Source organism: Strongylocentrotus purpuratus, unplaced genomic scaffold (genome assembly GCF_000002235.5).
Source record: "Strongylocentrotus purpuratus isolate Spur 01 unplaced genomic scaffold, Spur_5.0 spur5_scaffold_8, whole genome shotgun sequence".
Lineage (NCBI taxonomy): Eukaryota > Metazoa > Echinodermata > Echinoidea > Camarodonta > Strongylocentrotidae > Strongylocentrotus > Strongylocentrotus purpuratus.
The window spans coordinates 16,003,705-16,024,910 of NW_022145614.1; the positions used below are offsets into that span (position 1 = coordinate 16,003,705).

At 38.7% G+C, this 21,206-nt stretch overlaps 2 protein-coding genes across 2 annotated transcripts; both read left to right on the forward strand.

Moving 5' to 3' along the window:
• The first annotated feature begins 285 nt into the window (after positions 1-285).
• Positions 286-15,356, forward strand: LOC115920256 (arrestin domain-containing protein 3-like). Its single transcript, XM_030975665.1, has 4 exons — positions 286-406; positions 10,876-11,016; positions 14,364-14,596; positions 15,192-15,356. The coding sequence occupies exons 1-4, from the start codon at positions 286-288 to the stop codon at positions 15,354-15,356; spliced, it is 660 nt and encodes a 219-aa protein (XP_030831525.1).
• Positions 15,357-16,306: 950 nt separating this feature from the next.
• LOC752699 (calcium-binding protein P-like) lies at positions 16,307-21,206 on the forward strand. Its single transcript, XM_030975092.1, has 3 exons — positions 16,307-17,365; positions 19,458-19,737; positions 20,208-21,206. Exons 1-3 carry the CDS (start codon positions 17,132-17,134, stop codon positions 20,444-20,446), a joined length of 753 nt encoding a protein of 250 aa, XP_030830952.1. The 5' UTR covers positions 16,307-17,131; the 3' UTR covers positions 20,447-21,206.

The window sequence follows — 21,206 nt, forward strand, 5'->3', positions numbered from 1 at the left end:
AAAAGTGTAATTAAAAAACAAATTATACAGTTATGTATACTTTCTATTTCATATTTTTAAACCGTGTAAAAATATGTATTTTATTATTGAACGTTGAATTTTATATTTGATTTATTGTCAAAATTACTGTTCTGTGGGAAATGAAAAGTAAAAACTGAAACTGAAACTGAAACTGTTGTGATATCACGCCTAATTATAGTATCTTAAATATTGCACAGCTCTATTTAAAGATTAAGCTAGCTCGGCCAGCTAGAGCTAGATGTTATCACTCGAAATTTACACGACATGGGGAAGTTAAAGGTATTTGAAGTTCTCCTGACTGGCAACCAAGAAGTATATAAGCCGGGAGATGTTGTACAGGGAGAAGCAAGGATAGTTGTATCAGAAGAAAAGGGAGATATTCGTGGTGAGTAAATTAAAGAAGACTAATGTATGATACACCACTGAGGAGCGAGTTGGGCCACATCTACTGCCGCCGTGCCAGGGACCCGATAAACTCCAGATGCCACGCGCATTTTTTACAAAAAATATCACTTTTGGCTCAAAATTTGTAAGAAATGTCGAAAATCTTGATTTCTAATTTTTTGGCCGAATATAAATTATCTGATGAAGAAAAATCCAATTGATATAGTTTTCATTAAGAGTTTGCAGTAGTTAACCTGATTTAATCTACATTCCATTTTTTATATTACACTTATATGTATGGCGCATGAAACATATAAGTGTAATTCGTCGCTGTTTTCACGGAGTGACGGTAGTGAAAAAAATTGCATTCACTTTGCGTTACGATTTTCCTCACTACCGTCACTTCGTGAAAACAAGGACGAATTTATTCGGAATATGGGGTTATAAAACTAATTATATTTCAGTTTCTTACACACCAGGAGTCTGTCAATTAAATCTCTTTTCCTTGATGAAACATATAATATATGGTGTTACGCCACACACAGAAAGAAAAAAGGGTTAGATCAGATAATGGGATGGATAAGTAATTTAGTTTTCCCCAATGAATTGTTGTCTTGTTGTATATGGCAATTCCCACCAGTGTACATGTATTAAGTCCTAGAACTAAAAAGGCACACATCACCTGTCTTAAATGATTTTTCCCTGTTAATTAGGACCCTTGCCTATCAGAATATGCTTGTTGCCCCCTAAGGTTTACTGTGGATATGACCACTAGGGCTATTGCCATGTTAACGGATCAAGAACATTAGAATTTTAGACAATGTCATGATTGCTAATTTAACTGAAATCGCATTGTAATTATGTCGATATTTGTATTTAAAAAAATGGAAAAGATAACTAAACAAAACAAAAATCTGGAACCAATTTTGTTTTGTTTTCAAATGTTAAATATATGTTTGCATAATTTCAAGCGATTTTTTTGGACCAAAAAAAAAAAGTGTCCTCTTACCCGCCACCCCCCGCCCCCCCCCCCCCCAAAAAAAAAATCGACCCGATTTAAAAATGTTAACCCCCCCCCCCCTTTAAAATATCCTGCGTACGCCACTGCATATGACAATGCATTAACAAGACTAGAGTTGTCATCTGTTTCGACGCGTAAAGAAAAACTGACTAAAGAGTTTGCTGTTTAATTTGAAAACAAATTATAGCGTTAATCGTGGTTACCTCCAAAGAAGACTGACAAATTCAATTTACGAAATGTCATAAGATATTAAGAATTTTCTTGCAGATTCCAAAAAGATCAAAATAGTGCCCTTCCTAATCTCACACGTTTACTTAATAATCATCATGCGAATCAAAGCTTGTAATAACCATCTATCATTTTTGTGATACTATGACCTGTTACAAATTATTATGATGTTGCTATCAGGTCACTGCTTTTGGCCACGTTTATACGTTTACTATACTGTACTCTTTCTCCAGCCCTATTGTCATTTCTCCCTTATTCTCTCTCGCTCTCTCTGCCTCTTTCACTCTTTCCTCTTCTTTCTCCTTGACCTCTTACTTTGGTATCCTGCAATATTTGTCATTGATAGCGGGAATGTAATCATCTTTCAATTGTAAATGTATCAATACTACTTTTTATGACATCTTTCAACATGTTTTCTGACATTCATTCCCTTTATTTTTTTCATTGAAAGTATTTTGTGTAACTTGGTGTTTAATTAATTTTTTTTTTATTCACAATTGCATTTTGTATTCATATTGTATTTCAATATTTGTGAAACATGTATGATTTAGTATTTGAATTGCAAAACATGTTCGAATTAAACTTTATTGAATTGAATTGAATTTAATTGAATCTGTCTAGTTGCCATAAAGTAGGAGATGGACGTGAGCGCTGGGCCATTTTTATTAAAATGAAGCAAGAATTATTGGAATTTTAAGGAATACTATTATTTTTAACAAAATGAAACAAATAGTAAGCTTTTAATAACTTAAGCTGTCTGTTTGATTATGATTAAAATTTGAGTCATTTTAAGTATTAAACAAAATAAGGCCGTTGCCATGTAAAAGGAATGTTAAAGAAGTTATACCTTTGACACCCCCTCCAAAAAAAAAATCTAAAAATGTAACTAATCAATACAAACAAGCAGAATAACAAAGTATATCTAGTACCCTCAGCTTTCAGAATCTGTTCGTTTAGTCATAAAGCTGGTTGTGGAGTGATCACCATGACCATTACCAATTTGATTTTCATAAAAGTTAATACCACATTTCTATAATTTAACAAAAAATATAAAGACAAATGTATATAAGAGTATCGAACCATGATCTAAGTTTGTGTAATTTTAGATTCCAGTTTTATTGCAACTCAATGTGAGCCACTTGAGGTCATGATAAAGTAGAAAAAATGTTTATTTATTAATATTGAAGATCGTATTATAAGAAATAAAATATTTTAGAAAAATATTAATGTAACTGACTGATATTATGAAAAGGAAATAGTCGTCTCTGTGAACCAGAATTTCCAACTGGTTAACTAATTCGAATCCAGATCCAGAAAACTGTTTTCAGTTACCAGTCATGTCTGATAGAGCAGTTGCTATGACACCTAATTATCACTAGGAGGTGTTACCAATGTTCTATGCTTTACTTATGTCTCATGGTATAATTTTTCAGGAAAGCACCTTGCCAAAGGGTGCAAGCAGTAGCACTGATAAGGAACGAGTCTTTTGTATGAGAGTCAAGAATTCTCACCAATATATCACAGTGCTATTATGTTATTTGGACATTCAGAAGCTGATATATAACTTTTTGACATTGTTTTCAATCTGATATTATCAACATTCTTTTCAATCTTCACAATGAAGGGAAATTAACAAAAAAATATTCTAAACTTGTGTTCGAAGGATTTAACGGAGATAATCTCACGATCAACGACCATGTACGTTTAGAGTTTCCGTGCAATGTTCACATTTATGTCATATTTCGGCTTATGCCGAAAGGGTGGGTAGGGTAGCGTCGCGTTGACTTATTTTCCTTCCCTTTCTCTCCTCTTTTCATTTTTTCTTTCCCTTCCCTTCCTTCTCTCTTATTTTTTGATGGGGGGGGGGGGGTAACAGCTGGAAGGCAAGGCCCTTTCGCCCCCCCCCCGATCTCCTTCTTTTTTCATCCTTTTCTTTTCGTCTTACTCTTCTTTCTTTCCCTTTCTCTCCTCTTTCCCTTCTTTTCCTTCTCTCTCTCTCTCTCTCTCTCTCTCTCGCCCGCTCGGCCCCCTGGACCCGCGCCTGTGTACACAAACTAACACGGGTTTGTAACAACATCTAAAACAAACACATACACACACAAATGTACATTGAAATAAATATATCTTTTTAAAAAGGACATTTTGACCGTTTAGAGGCTGTTTTTATTGTATTCATGACCAGACTGCATGAGGCTGTGCTAGACGCGTACATCTTTTAATGAAAAAGTAATAAATTTATCGTATTATTGAGGTGTTACCGAGTCTAAAATAAAGTTTGTTTCAGTAACATATCAAAAACACATTACATTTTTGAAAATTACGTTGCCATGAAATCGCTCCTGTCAGAATTTTTAAAATCTTCTTTTTCTTATAGGTGAATGGCAAGGCAAGATATGGAACAGGGTATGAGCGTTGTGACTTATTCCATCGCCAACCTCTGGTGTATATTTATACCCAATTTGTCACAATCAACGTTAAATTGTAACAGTCAACAAATGAACATCAACGTATACAAACTTCAAATTACCTATCTCATTAAAAAAATTCTATCATCTTCTCAGATTAAAAAAAACATTTGCACAATGTGCAGACTAAGAACTTAAAATTAATAAGGCTATGTTCCGATTTCAAGGCTCATAACCGATATACTGTTGCCTTCGAAGTGATGAACATTTGGGACATTTTCATTTTGTGACAGCATTTTTCTTATAATATGTGATAGAATAGAAACTAATTAATATAAATGATAAAAGGCTTTCATGGTGAAATCAGGAAGATTAGCAAACCATTGGCACAAAACAAGAACATTTTAGCAATGATTTAGATTAATTAATCAGCATAACAAAAACATACAACATTGCATGGAGGCAAAAGTAAAAATCTGGTTATGAATTTTTCTCAAAGAAAATCCCCATTTAACAAGTGGTTACATGATTAAATCAGCAAGACATTTCGGGAAATGCTGCAGTCCTCGGCTGGATTTTTATGGGCCACCCTGTACAATAATTCCACCAATATATCATGTCAATCAAGATTTTCCTGATCTAGTATGATCACTGTCCTGATGATGATCATGAAATATGTTAATCCCAATATAAAAAAAAATTAAAAAAAAAATTGTCTTGTTTGGAGACCGGAAATATTTTTCAGGCGTTTTATGACTTTTGATCACAACTGTAAAGCAGGGCTCCCACTTAGCCGAGTTGGAGCCACGAGTTGTGGCGAGCTGGCGCGATCTTATGGCAAGCAGTTTTATCAATAAAAAACATATTTCTTGATATCACGAAATCGAACTCTTGATATCAAGCATTACCATTGCTTTACAACGTACAATTATTTCTTGATATCAAGAAATATGTTTTAATGATAAAACGGCTTGCCATAAGATCGAGCCAGCTCGCCACAACTCGAGGCTCCAACTCGGCTAAGTGGGAGCCCTGCTTAACATTTCCACCAGTCACAATAATTTACTCTTAAAAATGCATACTGGTAAGAACTTTGATGACAAACAAATAAATAAAGTAAACAAGTAAACAGCAACAATTCAAAAAGAACACCTACATGAACACAACTCAACTTAATATAATGTAGACAAGATATTTAATACATAAATTAGCATGTACGTATGTTTCCTCTCGCCAGGCGCGTACGCAGGGGGGGGGGGGTTAACCCCCCCCCCCTCTTTGGTATTTTAATGTTTGTATTTTAGCCGAAAACCCCCCTAACCCCCACCCCCTTTGATTTTTTTTTTTTTTTTTAATTATTAAAAAAAAAAAAAAATTATGCCCATGGCTGACCTAAAAAAGGTGACCTTACCCCCCCCCCACAAAGAAAAATGTGAAATTTCCAAATTTCGAGACCCCCCCCCCCCCCCCAAAAAAAAAAAAAAAAAAAAAAAAAGTGTCCTCTTACATTTCCTTCCATTCTGTGAAGTGATTACTTCCATTAATGTAGTAACGATTGTTATTTTTGTAAAGATCAACTACCCTCAACATCGCAGAAAAGATACAGTTGGTTTGATGGCAATTCCCAGCGGTTGATAGCATCATAGACATATTGACAAAGAGACTGACAGATGAAATGTAGAACATCCTCCTCCCTTTGTGGTAGATCACATTACATATCTAAAATACAAAGCCTTAACATTGTCAACCTCATGAAATTCTTGTTGCCAACAATGAACCATCATGAAAAAATGAGGATACATAGAACAATCATCAATATGACAACAATTATTGCTTCCGTTGAACAGAATGGTCATACATGTAAGTGCTGTCTGTGGGGTGCACACATTCCTACTACCGGTATGTGACAGTATATGACTATTACAATTTCAACTGCTGAACAGTGTCGAAAGTATTCTATGTATGCATGTCTCCATATGGTTCCGTCCCTAAATTATAATAGAAATACACTTCCACATAAACTGAGTTTGTGCATCTGTCATTATCCTTGTTCAAATCATGTTGTTATAAGATTTAAATACATCCTTGATGTAATTAATTCATTTACTTTCAGATACAAAAATCTGCAAAATATATATGGAACACCCCTTTGACATTTTCGACATATGATTGGATTTTCAATCCAAGTAGTGCTTTTGTTTTGTTTTACCCCATCCAAGAGAACACCAGTTTAAGTAGCCTCACTGCAGCCTCTTTTCAATAAAGCAAACACCTGTTTGGTTTGTGACTGTAATACAACAGCAACAATAACAATCAGGTGCCATAAGGTACTTGAAGTCTGTATGCTCTCAAGAACTCGGATCATGCACATGCTCGGGTAGGTCCCCTATAGTAGGCTGTAGCACATCTAAGAGCAAGACTAAAGTGGACATCAAACTCGGTTGGGCTGTTTTCACCGCTCTAGTTGAATGAAGAATCTAATAGGAAATATAATTGAATAAGAGAATGCATGAATTTTAAGACTGTGATAATTTTGTCTGCTTTCATGCTATGTGGTATAGCCACAGGAAACAAGCCATGAGAAGAACAAAAAAATAGAAATATCACTAAATGCTCAACAATTGTGGAAGAAGTTCGCTCTACAAGGGTTTTATATAAAAATGGCATATTTTTGGTGCAAAATTGTGGTTAACATAGTAACACCTTATCCAATATACACAACACATATGTATTGCATATCCTCAGCTCAAGAGCATCACGTTTCATACAAATTGCTCAAAAACTTAAAAGTAGCTTGCTCAACAAGGTTTTTATATCAAAATTGAGCAAAATTGAGGTTACCATGACAACGCTTTATCTAGCATACACAAAAAAATATGTCTCGCACATCCTTACTACAAAAGCATCAAGTGTACCAAGTTTCATCAAAATAACTCCAAAATTGAGGAAGAAGTTCAGTCCACAAGGTTTTGATATCATAATGGCATATTTTTTGGAGCAAAATAGTGGTTACCATGGCAACGCCTTATCCGGCATAAGTCTTACACAGCCTCACCTCATATAGTGCTTAGAGGGGGATCCCCAAAAAAGGACGGAGCCCCCAGGCTTCTGAGGGGGTCACCAGTGTTCAACGGTGCCCCTAGACTTCATTCATGCTCGGAAGGGGCTCCCAATGGTGAGACAGAGCCTCCGGACTTCAGAGATACTTAGAGGGGGCTTTAAATAAATGGGCTAAACACCCGGTCTTATGATATGCTGAGAGGTGGTTCTCTAACAGGGCGGTGCCCGTAGTCTCCATTCATGCTTGGAAGAAGCTCCCAAAGAGATGGACAAATGGGCAGAAAGAGTAAGATTGCCCCTGAATTAGTCAAGCCCCCCCCCCCCCATTCCATATCCCATTTATATAGAACCCAGAGGCGGATCCAGTCGGCGGGAGGGAAGGGGGCCAAAGAGGGAATCCAATTTCATGAGAGAATATTTAGCAGGGAAATAGCTAGCCGGTGAAGGGGAGGGGGGGAGGACGGGGGTAGTAAGCCCTTAACTTTTTTTTTTTTTTTTTTTTTTTTTTTTTGGGGGGGGGGGGGGGGCCGTCACTGGATCAGCCAAGCCCCCCCCCCACCCCCTTCCTTGGCTACACCAATCATAAAAAAAAACTCAAGGGGGGGGGGGGTTGGGGTTAAACCCCCCCCCCCTTGAGTTTTTTTTAAGTGTATATTTTTTGTGAAACCCCCCCCCCCCTTCCTATTTGCAATGACGACCTTCGTCATTGCCTTGTTTTCGTTCACATTCTGCCCCATTAATATTCTCCTTTTCCTCCTTTTCCTTTTCCTTATCGTCAGGAAATCGCATTCGTTTTGCACGTAATGTTTGTTATTCCTAGTTAGGTGCTTTTCTCATGTCCTTTTCCTTTCACATTTCATAGGCATAGTCTCTAACATCCCTTCAAGGTCACTACATTCTTCGATTTTCGAAATCACTCATGCATAACCGTCCAGGCGCCATTTTGTCCGTTTCTGGTCCATTTTAAGGCCTTTCTTTCTTTCTTCCTATCTCCACTATCCTAGATCCTACACATTTCTAACAAATTCCTCTAGATAGTCCAAGAGATGTTCTTTTATCTGCGACGTATAACCTGCCCTTCAAAATGCCATCTTCATACTCAAAATTCAAATCTGAAACCGACTCCGTCAACTATCTCTCAAATTCTTGAAAAATTGACACCTAAATAATCTAAAACTGCCATAACTTTCTCATATAAATTCCGTTTTGTATTTAAATCTCACAGTATCCTTATCTCATAATTGCACATAGCCATGCCAAATTTCACGCTCCAATGACTTTGCACAACATAAATAGCGCCCTCTAAAGTTCTGGGAATTGGCTTTCTCTCTGTGGCCGTATCTCCATAATGGCTTGGCAAACCCGTACCCTTTTTTGGATTTAGATACTTGAAGATATGCCCTTTCCAGCCATATACAAAATTATATACCCTATCACTGACCAAATTTGAGAAAATTGCCCTCCAAATTCGCCATTTTCAAGAAAATTCCAAAATAACTTCAACTTGCTCTAAAATTACGATCCTTTGACCTACGTCAATAAAACTTGGCACACACATGTATTTATATACGTGACAACTGTCCGCAAAGTTTGGTAAAATTTGATTATGTCAGCGCAAAGTTATCTCAAAAAATGATGTATTTACTATGCATTGCGTGATAGCGCGTTAAATGCGTGCAATACATTGCGCGAAGATAACAATGGTGTCAAACTGACCGCAATGAAGTGCCCTTTCGAATGATACCAAGTATAGTATATGTTCACACAGAAAATTGTGAATAAATCGCATTTGAACAAAGATCACTACACGAATTCCGCCGAGTTTCCGCCCGAATCTAACACGTATCGGCTATGACGTCATTTTTTCAGACTGCTTTTCGCCCCTTAAACGTCCTTTTTTTTCCTTGAAAATTTGCAGTGACATGCCGAGTTCCAATACGCAGGGCACCTCATGGCCGGATTTTTAAAATTGGTCAATGTGGCTATTTAAGACGCCATTTTGTCCTTTAAATCTATTTTACATCACATGTTTCGATAGGATTATCATAGAAAAAAAAAGAGTAGTTTACAATAACATTCATGAAATTCTCTTTCTAATGATACCAAATACGGCTCATAAAGAGACATAAAGAGAGAGAGAAAAAACAATTTAACTCCGGTCATAATACAGATCCTGTACGTTTTCCGCTCATGCATTACACGCATTGTCTATGGGGCATATCGGGTTCACGCTTTTGACCCCCAGAACGATCTTTATTGCAATGACGAACATGCACCAAATCCCCTTGGTTTTTGCACGCAGTGCTTGCGAGCCCTTTCCACGTCCTTTCCCATATCCCAATTTCTTTCAAACTTCGTAGGCATAGTCACTACCATCCCATCAAGGTCACTGTTGAGGCCTTTCTTTCGCCCTACCTATCTCCACTATCACAGAAGCTACAGACTTCGTACAAATTGCTCTGGATAGGGCGAGAGAAGCTCTTTCGTTTGACACGTAGAAACATGGCGTCATTGCACGCACATCGTTGTGACACGATTGCATTTCTAGTTTTTCTTCTTTTTTTTCTTTTTTTATTAAAAAAAAAAAAAAAAAAAAAATTATGCCAATGGCTGACCTAAAAAAGAGTGTCCGCTTACCCCCCCCCCCCCTCCCCCCCACTGAGCGACTTTTCGGCCGGCGCGATTTTCAAATTTTCGGGAGCAAATTTTGGGCCCGATTTTAAAACCCCTCCCTTGAAAAAATCCTGCGTACGCCACTGGTGACGACTATGATTGAAATGATGACAATGATGATGATGTTGGCCTGTCTTTTACTTCTTTAATCACAGTTTAATCTAGCTTAATGTCCCAAAAGAAGTCTTATCAATGATTTTTGTGATAATGATTATTATATAACCGTTATTGCTGCTCTTTCATACAACCATATTCAGTTTTTGGGGTGATTGACAAATACAGAAGCAAAAAGAATAGATTGTTACCGTAGCACTAATCCTCAAAAATAGATAATTAAAGAGAGATATCAAATAAAACATATCACAATACATATTCAATGGCTGTTCTTTGGTAATTAATGATTCATGTATATACGCAATTTGGAAAGGAAAGAGATAATGTTAGCACTATCACGCTCATGTCCTTTTTAATGATGTTTGGATATGTTGATGACAAAAAAGTACATTATGACTTTGTGTACAATTAAATTTGCCTTATACTGTGTGAGTCAAAAAAAGGTTCACACCTAGAAAATTGCTAATTATTTTAAAAATCATCTGTGAACAGTAAATTATTATACATCTTATGAAAGAGTGTTTTATCCCAAATCATTTGGTATCATTGTTGTGTGGTATGTGTTCCCACTTGGATGAACTGGAGGCATTGTTTGCGAGAATGCAAATATCGACTCGCGCCTAAGTGATGCATACAGCATGTATTATGTTGGGAGTAGCGGAATAAGAGAATGAATTGAATGTATCAAATGAAATGCATTGACTATGCTTTTTTCAGAAGCAAAGTCACACACACACATACACACACACACAAGCGCGCACACAAATGTTCGTTGATATTTGATATTCGATATTTGATATATTTGGATCTGCAAAGACCGAATTACTACCCAAATCCCAATTGTTTTTTTCAAACATCACATAAGCATACTTGTTCGACTGTTGTTATTTCTTTTTAAAAAATAAGCTAACCTGTGAAAGCATAAATTCTACCAAAGATCTCTTTTACATTGTTTTTCTTTTTTCAAAGACATTCGAGTCAAATGCGTTGGTAAGTCGTTCACATGGTGGTCAAAGCGCGAGTGGCTTGGATGGGGCCTCGCAACAAGGGAGGTGACCTACTACACCAAACATGAATACTTCAGAGAGGAGATCACGCTACAAGGTGCAGGTGAGTGATGGGCTATTATAAAGAAAGGCCAATTTACCGCATTCCGAACACCATTTTGAAAAATCATTGATTCATGACTACCACTTACGTTTCTGGAAAATCCCACAAAAAACCTCGAAATTCGCTCATATCGATGTGTTGTTGAGTACTGCGCATGCGTTAGCGAGGAGAGTCACGTGATCAAAAATTGGTATCTTACCGAAGTTTGCTTCACATTGCAAAAATCGATGAAACTTCACCAGGTCTTAGAAAAACACACACTCTGTAGAGGTTGGTTTTTTCAATTTCGATTGTTTTTCCCCGTATTTGCCGGTGGTTGCTATGTACAACATACAGTAATGAAGCGGTCACAAAGGTTCGTACGAACGATGATTTCGTACGAATCTCCCTGTTTTTCCATTGTCTTCCCGAATTTCCATTGTCTGAAAATCGTTCGTACAGCGTCCGTAGCAGTTCGTAATGCCATTTGTGACCGAGGCTTATGTGACATTTAATTTATTCCTATCTTAATGAATCTCTTGCAGAGGTGTGTGGTTTGAAATGCAAAAGGTCGTGGGTTCGATCACTTGACAAGGCATTAATCTACAGTTGCCACTCTATACCCAGGAAAGAAGGGAGACATGGGCCCTGTCTTATAAAGTGTTGCAATTGATGCAAATCGACCGCAAGTCCTGTAATCATTCGGTCCCTTATCTAAATAGAGGGTATAGAGCAACGTCGATCTGGCGCTGCTCAGTGGCTGCCGGGCTCACGATCAATTGGGCAAAAAGAATTTCCATTTTCGGTTTAATAAAATTTGGAGTGGACTAAAAGATTATTATTACTATTATTGCAATGACGAACCTTCGTCATTGCCTTGTTTTCGTTCACATTCTGCCCCATTAATATTCTCCTTTTCCTCCTTTTCCTGTTCCTTATCCTTATCGTCAGGAAATCGCATTCGTTTTGCACGTAGTGTTTGTTATTCCTGGTTCGGTGCTTTCATCATGTCCTTTTCCTTTCAAATTTCATAGGCATGGTCTCTAACATCTCATCAAGGTCACTACATTCTTTGATTTTCGAAATCACTCATGCATAACCGTCCAGGCGCCATTTTGTCCGTTTTTGGTCCATTTTAAGGCCTTTCTGTCTTCCTTCCTATCTCCACTATCCTAGATTCTACAAACTTCTAACAAATTCCTCTAGATAGTCTAATAGATGTTCTTTCATCTGCGACGTATGACCTGACCTTCAAAATGCCATCTTCGTACTCAAAATTCAAATCTGAAACTGACTCCGTCAAAAATCTCTCAAGTTCTTGAAAAATGGACCCCTAAATAATCTAAAACTGCCATAACTTTCTCATATAAATTCCGTTTTGTATTTAAATCTCACAGTATCTTTATCTCATAATTGCACATAGCCATGCCAAATTTCACGCTCCAATGGCTTTGCACAACATAAATAGCGCCCTCTAAAGTTCTGGGAATTGGCTTTCTGTCTGTGGCCGTATCTCCATAATGGCTTGGCAAACCCGTACCTTTTTTTGGATTTAGATACTTGAAGATATGCCCTTTCCAGCCATATACAAAATTATATACCCTATCACTGACCAAATTTGAGAAAATTGCCCTCCAAATTCGCCATTTTCAAGAAAATTCCGAAATAACTTCAACTTGCTCTAAAATGGCGATCTTTATACCTACATCAATGAAACTTAGCAGACATATGTATCCATATACGTGACAACTGTCTGCCAAGTTTGGTAAATTTTAATAACGTCAACGCAAAGTTATCGCCAAAAATGATGAATTTGCTATGCATTACGTAATAGCGCCTTTAATGCGTGCAGTACATTGCGTGCAGATGACAATGGTGTCAAACTGACCGCAATGAAGTGCCCTTTCGAATGATACCAAGTATGGTATATGTTTACACAGAAAATTGTGAGTAAATCGCATTTGAACAAGGGTCACTATACGAATTCCGCCCGATTATAACACTTATTGGCCATGACGTCATTTTTTTCAGACTACTTTTCGCCCCCTAAACATCCTTTTTTTTCCTTGAAAATTTGCAATGACATTCCGAGATGCAATACGCAGGGCACCTCGTGGCCGGATTTTTAAAATTGGTCAAGGGGGCCATTTAAGACGCCATTTTGTCCTTTAAATCTATTTTACATCACATGTTTCGATAGGATTATCATAGAAAAAAAAGAGTAGTTTACAATAACGACCATGAAATTCTCTTTCCAATGATACCATATACGGCCCATAAAGAGACATAAAGAGAGAGAGAAAAAACAATTTAACTCCGGTCATAATACAGATCCTCTACGTTTTCCGCCCATGCATTACACGCATTGTCTATGGGGCAAATCGGGTTCACGCTTTTGACCCCTAGAACGATCTTGATTGCAATGACGAACATGCAACTAATCCCATTTGTTTTTGCACGCAGTGCTTGCGAGCCCTTTCTAGGTTCTTTCCCCTATCCCAATTTCTTTCAAACAGCGTAGGCATAGTCAATACCATCCCATCAAGGTCACTGTTGAGGCCTTTCTTTCGCCCTACCTGTCTCCAATATTACAGAAGCTAAAGACTTCGTACAAATTGCTCTGGATAGTCCGAGAGAAGCTCTTTCGTTCGACACGTAGAAACACGGCGTCATTGCACGCACATCGTTGTGACACGATTGCATTTCTAGTTATTGTTATTATCATTAAATCCCTTATCTAAAAAGCTAAATCCGCCCCTGCTCGGTTTGTCCGTTCATCGGTTCGTACATCTGTCAGTCGATCCATCCTATTTGTAACCGCATGATAACTCAAGAGCCATTAAACGGATTTAAAGATTTTAACCAATAATGGATGAGCATGAGAGGATGAATTGTTTAGATTCGGGTTGGAAGAGGTCATAGGATCAAAGGTCATAGGATAATAAAAGTGTTTAAAAATACCAGAAAATACCTCGTTACCGTGATAACTTCAAAGTAATTGAAGCAATTCAAGACAAACATGGATCAACTTTGTATAAGCATGCACTTTGTATGAACTGATTAAATTTTGGGTTTATGAGGTCAAAGGTAAAAGATCATAATAGGGTCTTGAAAGTGTATACATTCCCAGAAAATATCTTATTAACTGTGATTGTTTAATCAAAATTGAACCAATGTGGACCAAATTAGCATCAAATATGTTAAGTATTTGGGTTCTTGAAGTCTGATATTAGGCCTAAAGGTCACAAGATAATTGATCAATGAATAAATATATAGGTACTGGCATGTTAAAGATGTCGTCCTAGTCTTTTAGGGGGATTTGTCCCGTTTTTGAGAATAAATATCCATGACTTTTCTCTCTTCCCCAGGAAATGATAACAGTGCTGCAAACCGAATCACACTGACTGCTGGGGAGCATCGATTTCCCTTCCAGTTCGAGATCCCAAATACGACTCTGCCTCCGCCATTTGAAGATCCTTTTGGGCATGTAAGGTACTACGTCAAGGGCACCATAGGCCGACCGTGGAAAATTGATCATCGCACTCAGAAGCTATTCAGCATCGTCACTGTAAAGGATCTGAACTACGAGTTAAACGTATTGGTAAGCTTTTGGTCCTCCTTGTTTTCTTGATGAGAAACAGCAAGGGGTAAGATGTTTAGATGTTGGAATCTCTCTCTAAAAAAATTGCTAATAATTATGTATATATAATTATACAAACAACCACCCCGTGGACAATTATCCCCTGGAAAACTACCACCTAGAACAATTACCCCCAAGGACAATTACCCCCCCCCCCCCGATAAAAAAGTCTGCTTTTATAAAAACCCAACTTATTATCAGGTCGGACTTCCCCTTGAAAATTAAGAGGGGTAAATTTCGGGGGGTATTGTCCTGGGGGGAGGTAACTATGGGTCAATTTTGATTTCTCTCTCTCTCTCCCTCTCTTCCGTATTCTTCCCCCGAAAGAAATGTGGTCGGTCAGATAGGGAAGTAGTCTCGACTTTCTTTCTAAAATATGCATCAAACATTTTTTTTTTTTTTTTTTTTTTGTGGGGGGGGGGGGGGGGGTGACATTTTTGTGTTTGAAACTTTGAACAAAATAAACATAAATATCTTTTCCAATATACTCACTAATCACCACCTTTTTTTTTCTCCAGTAATTCATACACATTTTTGTTTCTAGAAGTATGTGTAGACAATACTGCGGAAGAGATTCATCGGCAAGAGGGGCTATGTAAAAGTCTTTGGGATTAATGCTTTTGCTGTACCATATGAGTTCCTCTTAGTCACCAAGTTGAGAAGACAGTGTGTTGCCTCTGCTGTCCTTCAGGACCCGCCTTTTTCTGAAGGGACTCATTGACAAGAGAGCTAGATGTACATTGAATCTTAATGATGAATACATTTGTTGTTCTATGTAGAATCCTGCAAGTCACAAAATAAATTGAGAATACAGTGTGTTGTATTTCCTGTGCATCATGATCCATTGTTCTGAATCTGAAGGGTAGCTCCTAGACAGTTAAAGAGAGGCTGTAAGAATTTACCAGAATAATAACCATGTCATATAAAAATACTCTTGTTTCATTCATGTAGATTTCTAAAATTGCCAAGTTAATATAACGATGTGTGCTTAATTTGCTCTGCACCAGGATCATTTTCATTCATTGTAAATGTGGTGGTTATTTTACCTGACTGCTTGTTAGTAAGTAACCAGACGGCCGACAGCTTTTGGTCCTCTTCGAGGGACCTGGTAATGGAGATTAATGCCTTACCAATGTCACTAGCGCATAAACTTTGTTTCGAACCCGGGTCACCGGTTTACGAGACCACTGCTCTTACCGACTGAGCTATCGCGCCTCATGACTCATGAACAATGCCTCTGCATACAAGAAAGGCTACACACATACGTACTAGGGTAATAATGTAGACCTCTGTGTTAATGCTTTTGATTCGTAGGTTTCTCCAAAGTTCTATAGCCATGAAGTTGAGAAGACCGTGCTGTCTTTGCTCTGCATCAGGACCCATTGTTCTGAAGGAAATGGTGGACAAGAGAGGCTAAGTACATGTGAATACGTGTATCTTTGTTGTTTTAATGTTTTTCTGTATACTTAGGTTCCTGCTAGTCAGCAAGTTGAGAAGACGGTTTGCTGTCTTTGCTGCGCTTCAGGACCCATTGTTCTGAAAGGAATGATTGACAAGAGGGGGTATGTACCAGGAGAGTATATCTTTGTTTCATTGGATCTTCACAACAACAGTTCTAGGAGGATCAATTACATCACTCCAAAACTGCAACTGGCAAGTCAAAGTACAAGATAGTTTATAAACATAAAAGAATATTATGCACATAATATATAGGACCAACTGAAAAACTTTATGGAAGAATGTGGCCAGGGCCAAAAAAAAAAAATGTAATCCTTTGTGATACGCATTCTGCAAAGCTGTCACAGTACAATATAGTGTCAGAAATTGTTGCAGGCTTACATGAATTTATAGATTTCATGAGTGCAAGAAAAATAGAGTAGGTACATATGTATGTCATCCCATCCAATTTGCTGGGGATTGCAGACATAGTCTATTGTTCTTTCTCTTGAGAAGTGCCATATGCTCGGACTTCTGGATAAGTGACCGGGATCTCATCCTCAAATTGTCATTGTAGATCATGTACCTGGTACATTTTCATGATTGAAAACCAATATCATTGCTTCATGGTAAAGTGTGTAGATACTGGACTCAAAGACTTTCAGTTGTTACTGTTTATCAGTAGGCTTTAGGAGGAACTATGTACACAAGATGTACCTTTGGAAATACAGGCATCTGGATTTCGAAGGCAAGAGGGTGTTTTGACGCTTTCAACGGTACTGAGGGTGGATAATTGTAATATAAAATACAATTTTCAGTACTACTAGGAAAAGGGACCCAAGGTTTCGGCATACATATAGAGGCACAATGTCTGCTTTTCGTCTCCAACACTCGGGACTAATTAGATAATACCAAACAATAAATAAAGGTTAGATTTCACTTCTTAATTCACAGCGTACATGAGTAATGTTCATCCAAATTTCATTATGTATTATTCATTTGAACAATTTGTTTTCCCTTTATATCTTCTCCAACCTCTGAATGAAAGTCATGTAGCATATGACTAAGTCTTTCCATCTGCATCTCTTGCAGAGAGGACATTTCACGGCCAAACGTGAAGGCACCGGTAAAATCGGCAACCTAAAGACGGTCAAGACAGTGGCTGAACTGAAGCTAGCTGGCTGCGAAGCCATGGGTTCAGTGAACTACGACAGGGTGAAGATGTTGATCCCTCCTATCCCATCCTGTGCTTTCGAAAACAGCCCAAACATTACATTAGAGTATTTTGTTGAGGTAAGAATTTGAAGAGGGTGGTAGTCCTTTGAATGTCATTCTGTGTCACTTGAACTTGAACTACATGTAAAAGGTGAACTTAGTGTTTATATTAATTTTACGTTGTCGTTCGCTAGGTGTGCGTCATCATTCGTTACTCGTTCGTCGAGCGCGCTGGACCAACGCTATGCATCGACGTCATTCGCTGTGTGCATCGGGATTTTTTGAGCATGCTATATAACAAATGTGCGCAGAGCTGGACGCATGAATGTAAACGCCAAAAGCACACCCGACATGCGTGGAGCGCTATAGACCAACGCCGGACATGCGCGGAGCACACGCTGTGTATTCGTAGTCTAGTTATGGACCCTACTATAAGCGTTAAGCCGAGTGATGGCGCGATCCTTAGTGACGGCGCGATCACCGAGAACAAGTCGGTAATAGGTCTCGAGGGTCGCACCGTCACTAGGATCGCGCCATCACTCGGCTTAAAGATAAGTGGGAAAATGAAGACTATTAGTTGTCAAATCGACTTAACAGCTAAAGAGCCAGTAAGTAATAGTCTGATTTTCAGACCACTGTACCGAATGGTCGTACAGTTTATGCTGCGCAAAGATGCAATCAGTTTAATTTTGGCCATTACAAGAAGTGGGTCATTGATAAGGACAAATGCTCATGTATCCTTTAAAGCTCATTTTATGGATGTTATTACCAAAGAAGAAAAAAAAAAGTCAGTCAGTCACTCAATAGTGTCTGACAGTGATGTTTAGCAAGTAAACGGGTTTCTTTGCATAATTTTAATATTAGGACACTGCTAACGTTTAAATTCCACAGATAGGATGTACATGACATATTCATAATTCCTGCAAAGTTTTACAGAATTTGATGTTGGGTGCAAAAGGGACATAGTATCTTTAACGCTTATAGTTGGCGAATAACAAAAATCAATATAGGGTCCAAAACTAGACTATGTATTCGTTGTGAGTTCGGCGGCCGACGTCTGGCGAACGCTTAGTGCACACCTAGCGCATACCGTTTCAAACGTTTCAAATGCGTTTTAAAACGCATGTCCAGCGAACGTGCAGCGAATATGAGCGTGCTGAACGCATGCTGAAGGTGTCTCTAGCGCACCCAACGTTCTTCTTGCGTATCCCTAGCGTATACCTGGCGTGTACGTATAGCACATTGGGGTTCGGGGCCGTCGCTTTAATTCTCTTGGGTGACATCGTGAAGAACTCAGTTGCGCACTCGTCGTTGCGCTATTTTGATATGACGACAAATGCAAGCAAGACGAGCCGCCGCTTTCGGTGTCAGCTCGCTAGCTTGTCCCAAATCCTGACAAAAGTTGGGCGCACAACGATGTAGTGACCTTATTTTTTCCGATTTCCAATGCGCGGGCCATGCGTCGTCTTTAAGGCCCGGTCGCACAGAGGGGACACATGGGGAGCTGACACCGAATGCATAGAGTGTTTCTAGCGCGCTCCGCGCATGTCTGGTGTCCCTTTGGCGTGTACATTCATTCGTCGAGCTCCGCGCACAGTTTTGAGCATGCTCAAAAAATCCCGACGCACACATCGAATGACGACGAGTGCATAGCGTTGGTCCAGTGCGCTCGACGAACGAGTAGCGAATGATGACGCCCACCTAGCGAACGACAACGCACTGGCCAAAATTGCAAATTTCCAATGCGCTGGCCGTGCGCCCCCATGCGTCCCCTCTGTGTGACCGGGCCTGATTGCTATATAAATGTATCAACTAAAAAATCCCTCTGTAGTCACTTTAATACCCCCAATCACCCAAATAATATTGAGACTAAACTGACGGAAGAGAGTGAAAAAAGAATAAGATCAAATTTTACTCACCAGTCAGGAACAAATAAATGCTAAATTACATGCTCTGTCAGGGTGGATGACTGTTTTGTATTGTCAATATATTGACATATGATGTACACATACATGAAGGTGTCGCATAAGGGAAGTATGAAGGTGCCTTGCAGGTTTTTTTCTTGGTGTTAATACAGGCATCATTTGGACATGATCCATCTGAGGTCGCCCAATCAATAAAGAAAAGAGATATCAATGCATATTTTACTCATTATATTTCCAAAAATCAGATTGTGGGAGATGTTTTTGGAACACATAAGAATGCTCTTGTGAATCTTCCAGTTGTGATTGGCACAATTCCAGCCTTTCAGCACACCCTAAAGGATCCTTCTCAAAACCCTGATGCGGTGCAATCCATACCAAGCCAGCCTGGGATACCCCCAGGAGGGCAGCCAGGAATCCCTCCACAGGAGCAACAGGGATATCCTCCACAGGGGCAACAAGGCTATCCCCCACCAAGGGATGGGTCATCTGGATACCCCCTACCAGGAGGAGTATCTGGTGATAAGGGTAAGAACTGGTATAAAGATGCTTCTCTTCAAATTCTAATAAATTATGATACATAATGATACATTCGAGATACAGCGGATTTATTTGTGATGCATCATGTTTTGAAAAGCATCTTTTAAATTTTAAACGATTAGGTTAGATCAGTTGATTTCATGATAATTTGAATCCATTTGGAAGTCACTGTGTCAGAAGTACAGTGTATGAACAATTTTCAGTTAAATTCAAACATAAGTTGAAGCAAGTCTAATTGCAATTTCTGTGTATACGTGAAAGTGATTATCTTGCTTCTAGTTTAAAGTTTTATGCGGAATTTTCTTGAAAGGTTCAAGACTTTTTGACAATTAAATTTTAACGATCGAATGTACTGCTCGTTCAATATAGTCCACGAAAGACTTCGGTTTTCAAAGTATGAAATATGACAGCACGGTGTGAAATCTTTCTTTCATCTATGTTTCATTGCAAATATGCAGATTTGCTTCCACCTCCAAAATATACAGCTGCTGTTGGAGGGCCTCAGAAGATTCCAGGCAACTTTGGTACTGTTGGCAAAATCTTCTATGCACCGCAGTACCCTTACTACGATCCCGACACGATGTATGCCTCCATGGGTATTCCACTGGGAACGACCGCTTCATCAGCAGATGGAGGGCCACCACCCCCAACAGTTGTGCAGCCAATGAGCATTCAGCAACCACCCCAGCAGACCTAATCAGCCAATCAGCATTCAGCAACCACCCCAACAGACCTAATCAGCCAATCAGCATTCAGCAACCACCCCAGCAGACCTAATCAGCCAATCAGCATTCAGCAACCACCCCAGCAGACCTAATCAGCCAATCAGCATTCAGCAACCACCCCAGCAGACCTAATCAGCCAATCAGCATTCAGCAACCACCCCAACATACCTAATCAGACAATCACCATTCAGCAACCGCCCAACCAGACACAATGATATCAAACAGCTTGTGTGCATTTAGCAACTATCCTACAAGTCTTTAGTAGACACTGGGCATTTAGTAACGGCTGTATAGTACTAATCAACTCTTGAGCGTTCAGAAACCACCCTGCCATACATAACAGGCCATTTGGTCATTCAGCATTCAACCCTGCAAGTGTAAAGACCAGTTCTGGTCATGCGATTGCATTGTGAAAAACGTTGTGGAAACGTTCAGAAAAGAACAGAAAATAAAGCTGAACTTTTAGGATACGTTGTATATGTACATGTACATGTTTTCGTGTAGTAAGAATTGTTATATTAAACATGTTATGCTGAACTACAGTTTGAAAGAGAGATTCTGTGGTTGTCAGCTAGTTTAATTTCGTCAAATGATGACAATGTGAGCCTTAAATGATTTAATAGCTGTTATAATATATCAGGGTTAACAAATGATACTTAAGAAGCCACCGTTCAATAATTATTCACCAATTTTGATTGATATGACACGAAGAGCTTTCAGATTTTGTTTTAT

Excerpts from the sequence above, each read along its gene's own strand:
- LOC115920256 (XM_030975665.1), top strand. The coding sequence starts at position 286 with ATGGGGAAGTTAAAGGTATTTGAAGTTCTCCTGACTGGCAACCAAGAA. Across the intron at positions 407-10,875 it reads AGAAAAGGGAGATATTCGTG|ACATTCGAGTCAAATGCGTT; the intron begins GTGAGTAAATTA and ends CTTTTTTCAAAG. Across the intron at positions 14,597-15,191 it reads ACTACGAGTTAAACGTATTG|ACAATACTGCGGAAGAGATT; the intron begins GTAAGCTTTTGG and ends AAGTATGTGTAG.
- LOC752699 (XM_030975092.1), top strand. The coding sequence starts at position 17,132 with ATGACTAAGTCTTTCCATCTGCATCTCTTGCAGAGAGGACATTTCACG. Across the intron at positions 17,366-19,457 it reads CATTAGAGTATTTTGTTGAG|ATTGTGGGAGATGTTTTTGG; the intron begins GTAAGAATTTGA and ends TCCAAAAATCAG. Across the intron at positions 19,738-20,207 it reads AGGAGTATCTGGTGATAAGG|ATTTGCTTCCACCTCCAAAA; the intron begins GTAAGAACTGGT and ends GCAAATATGCAG.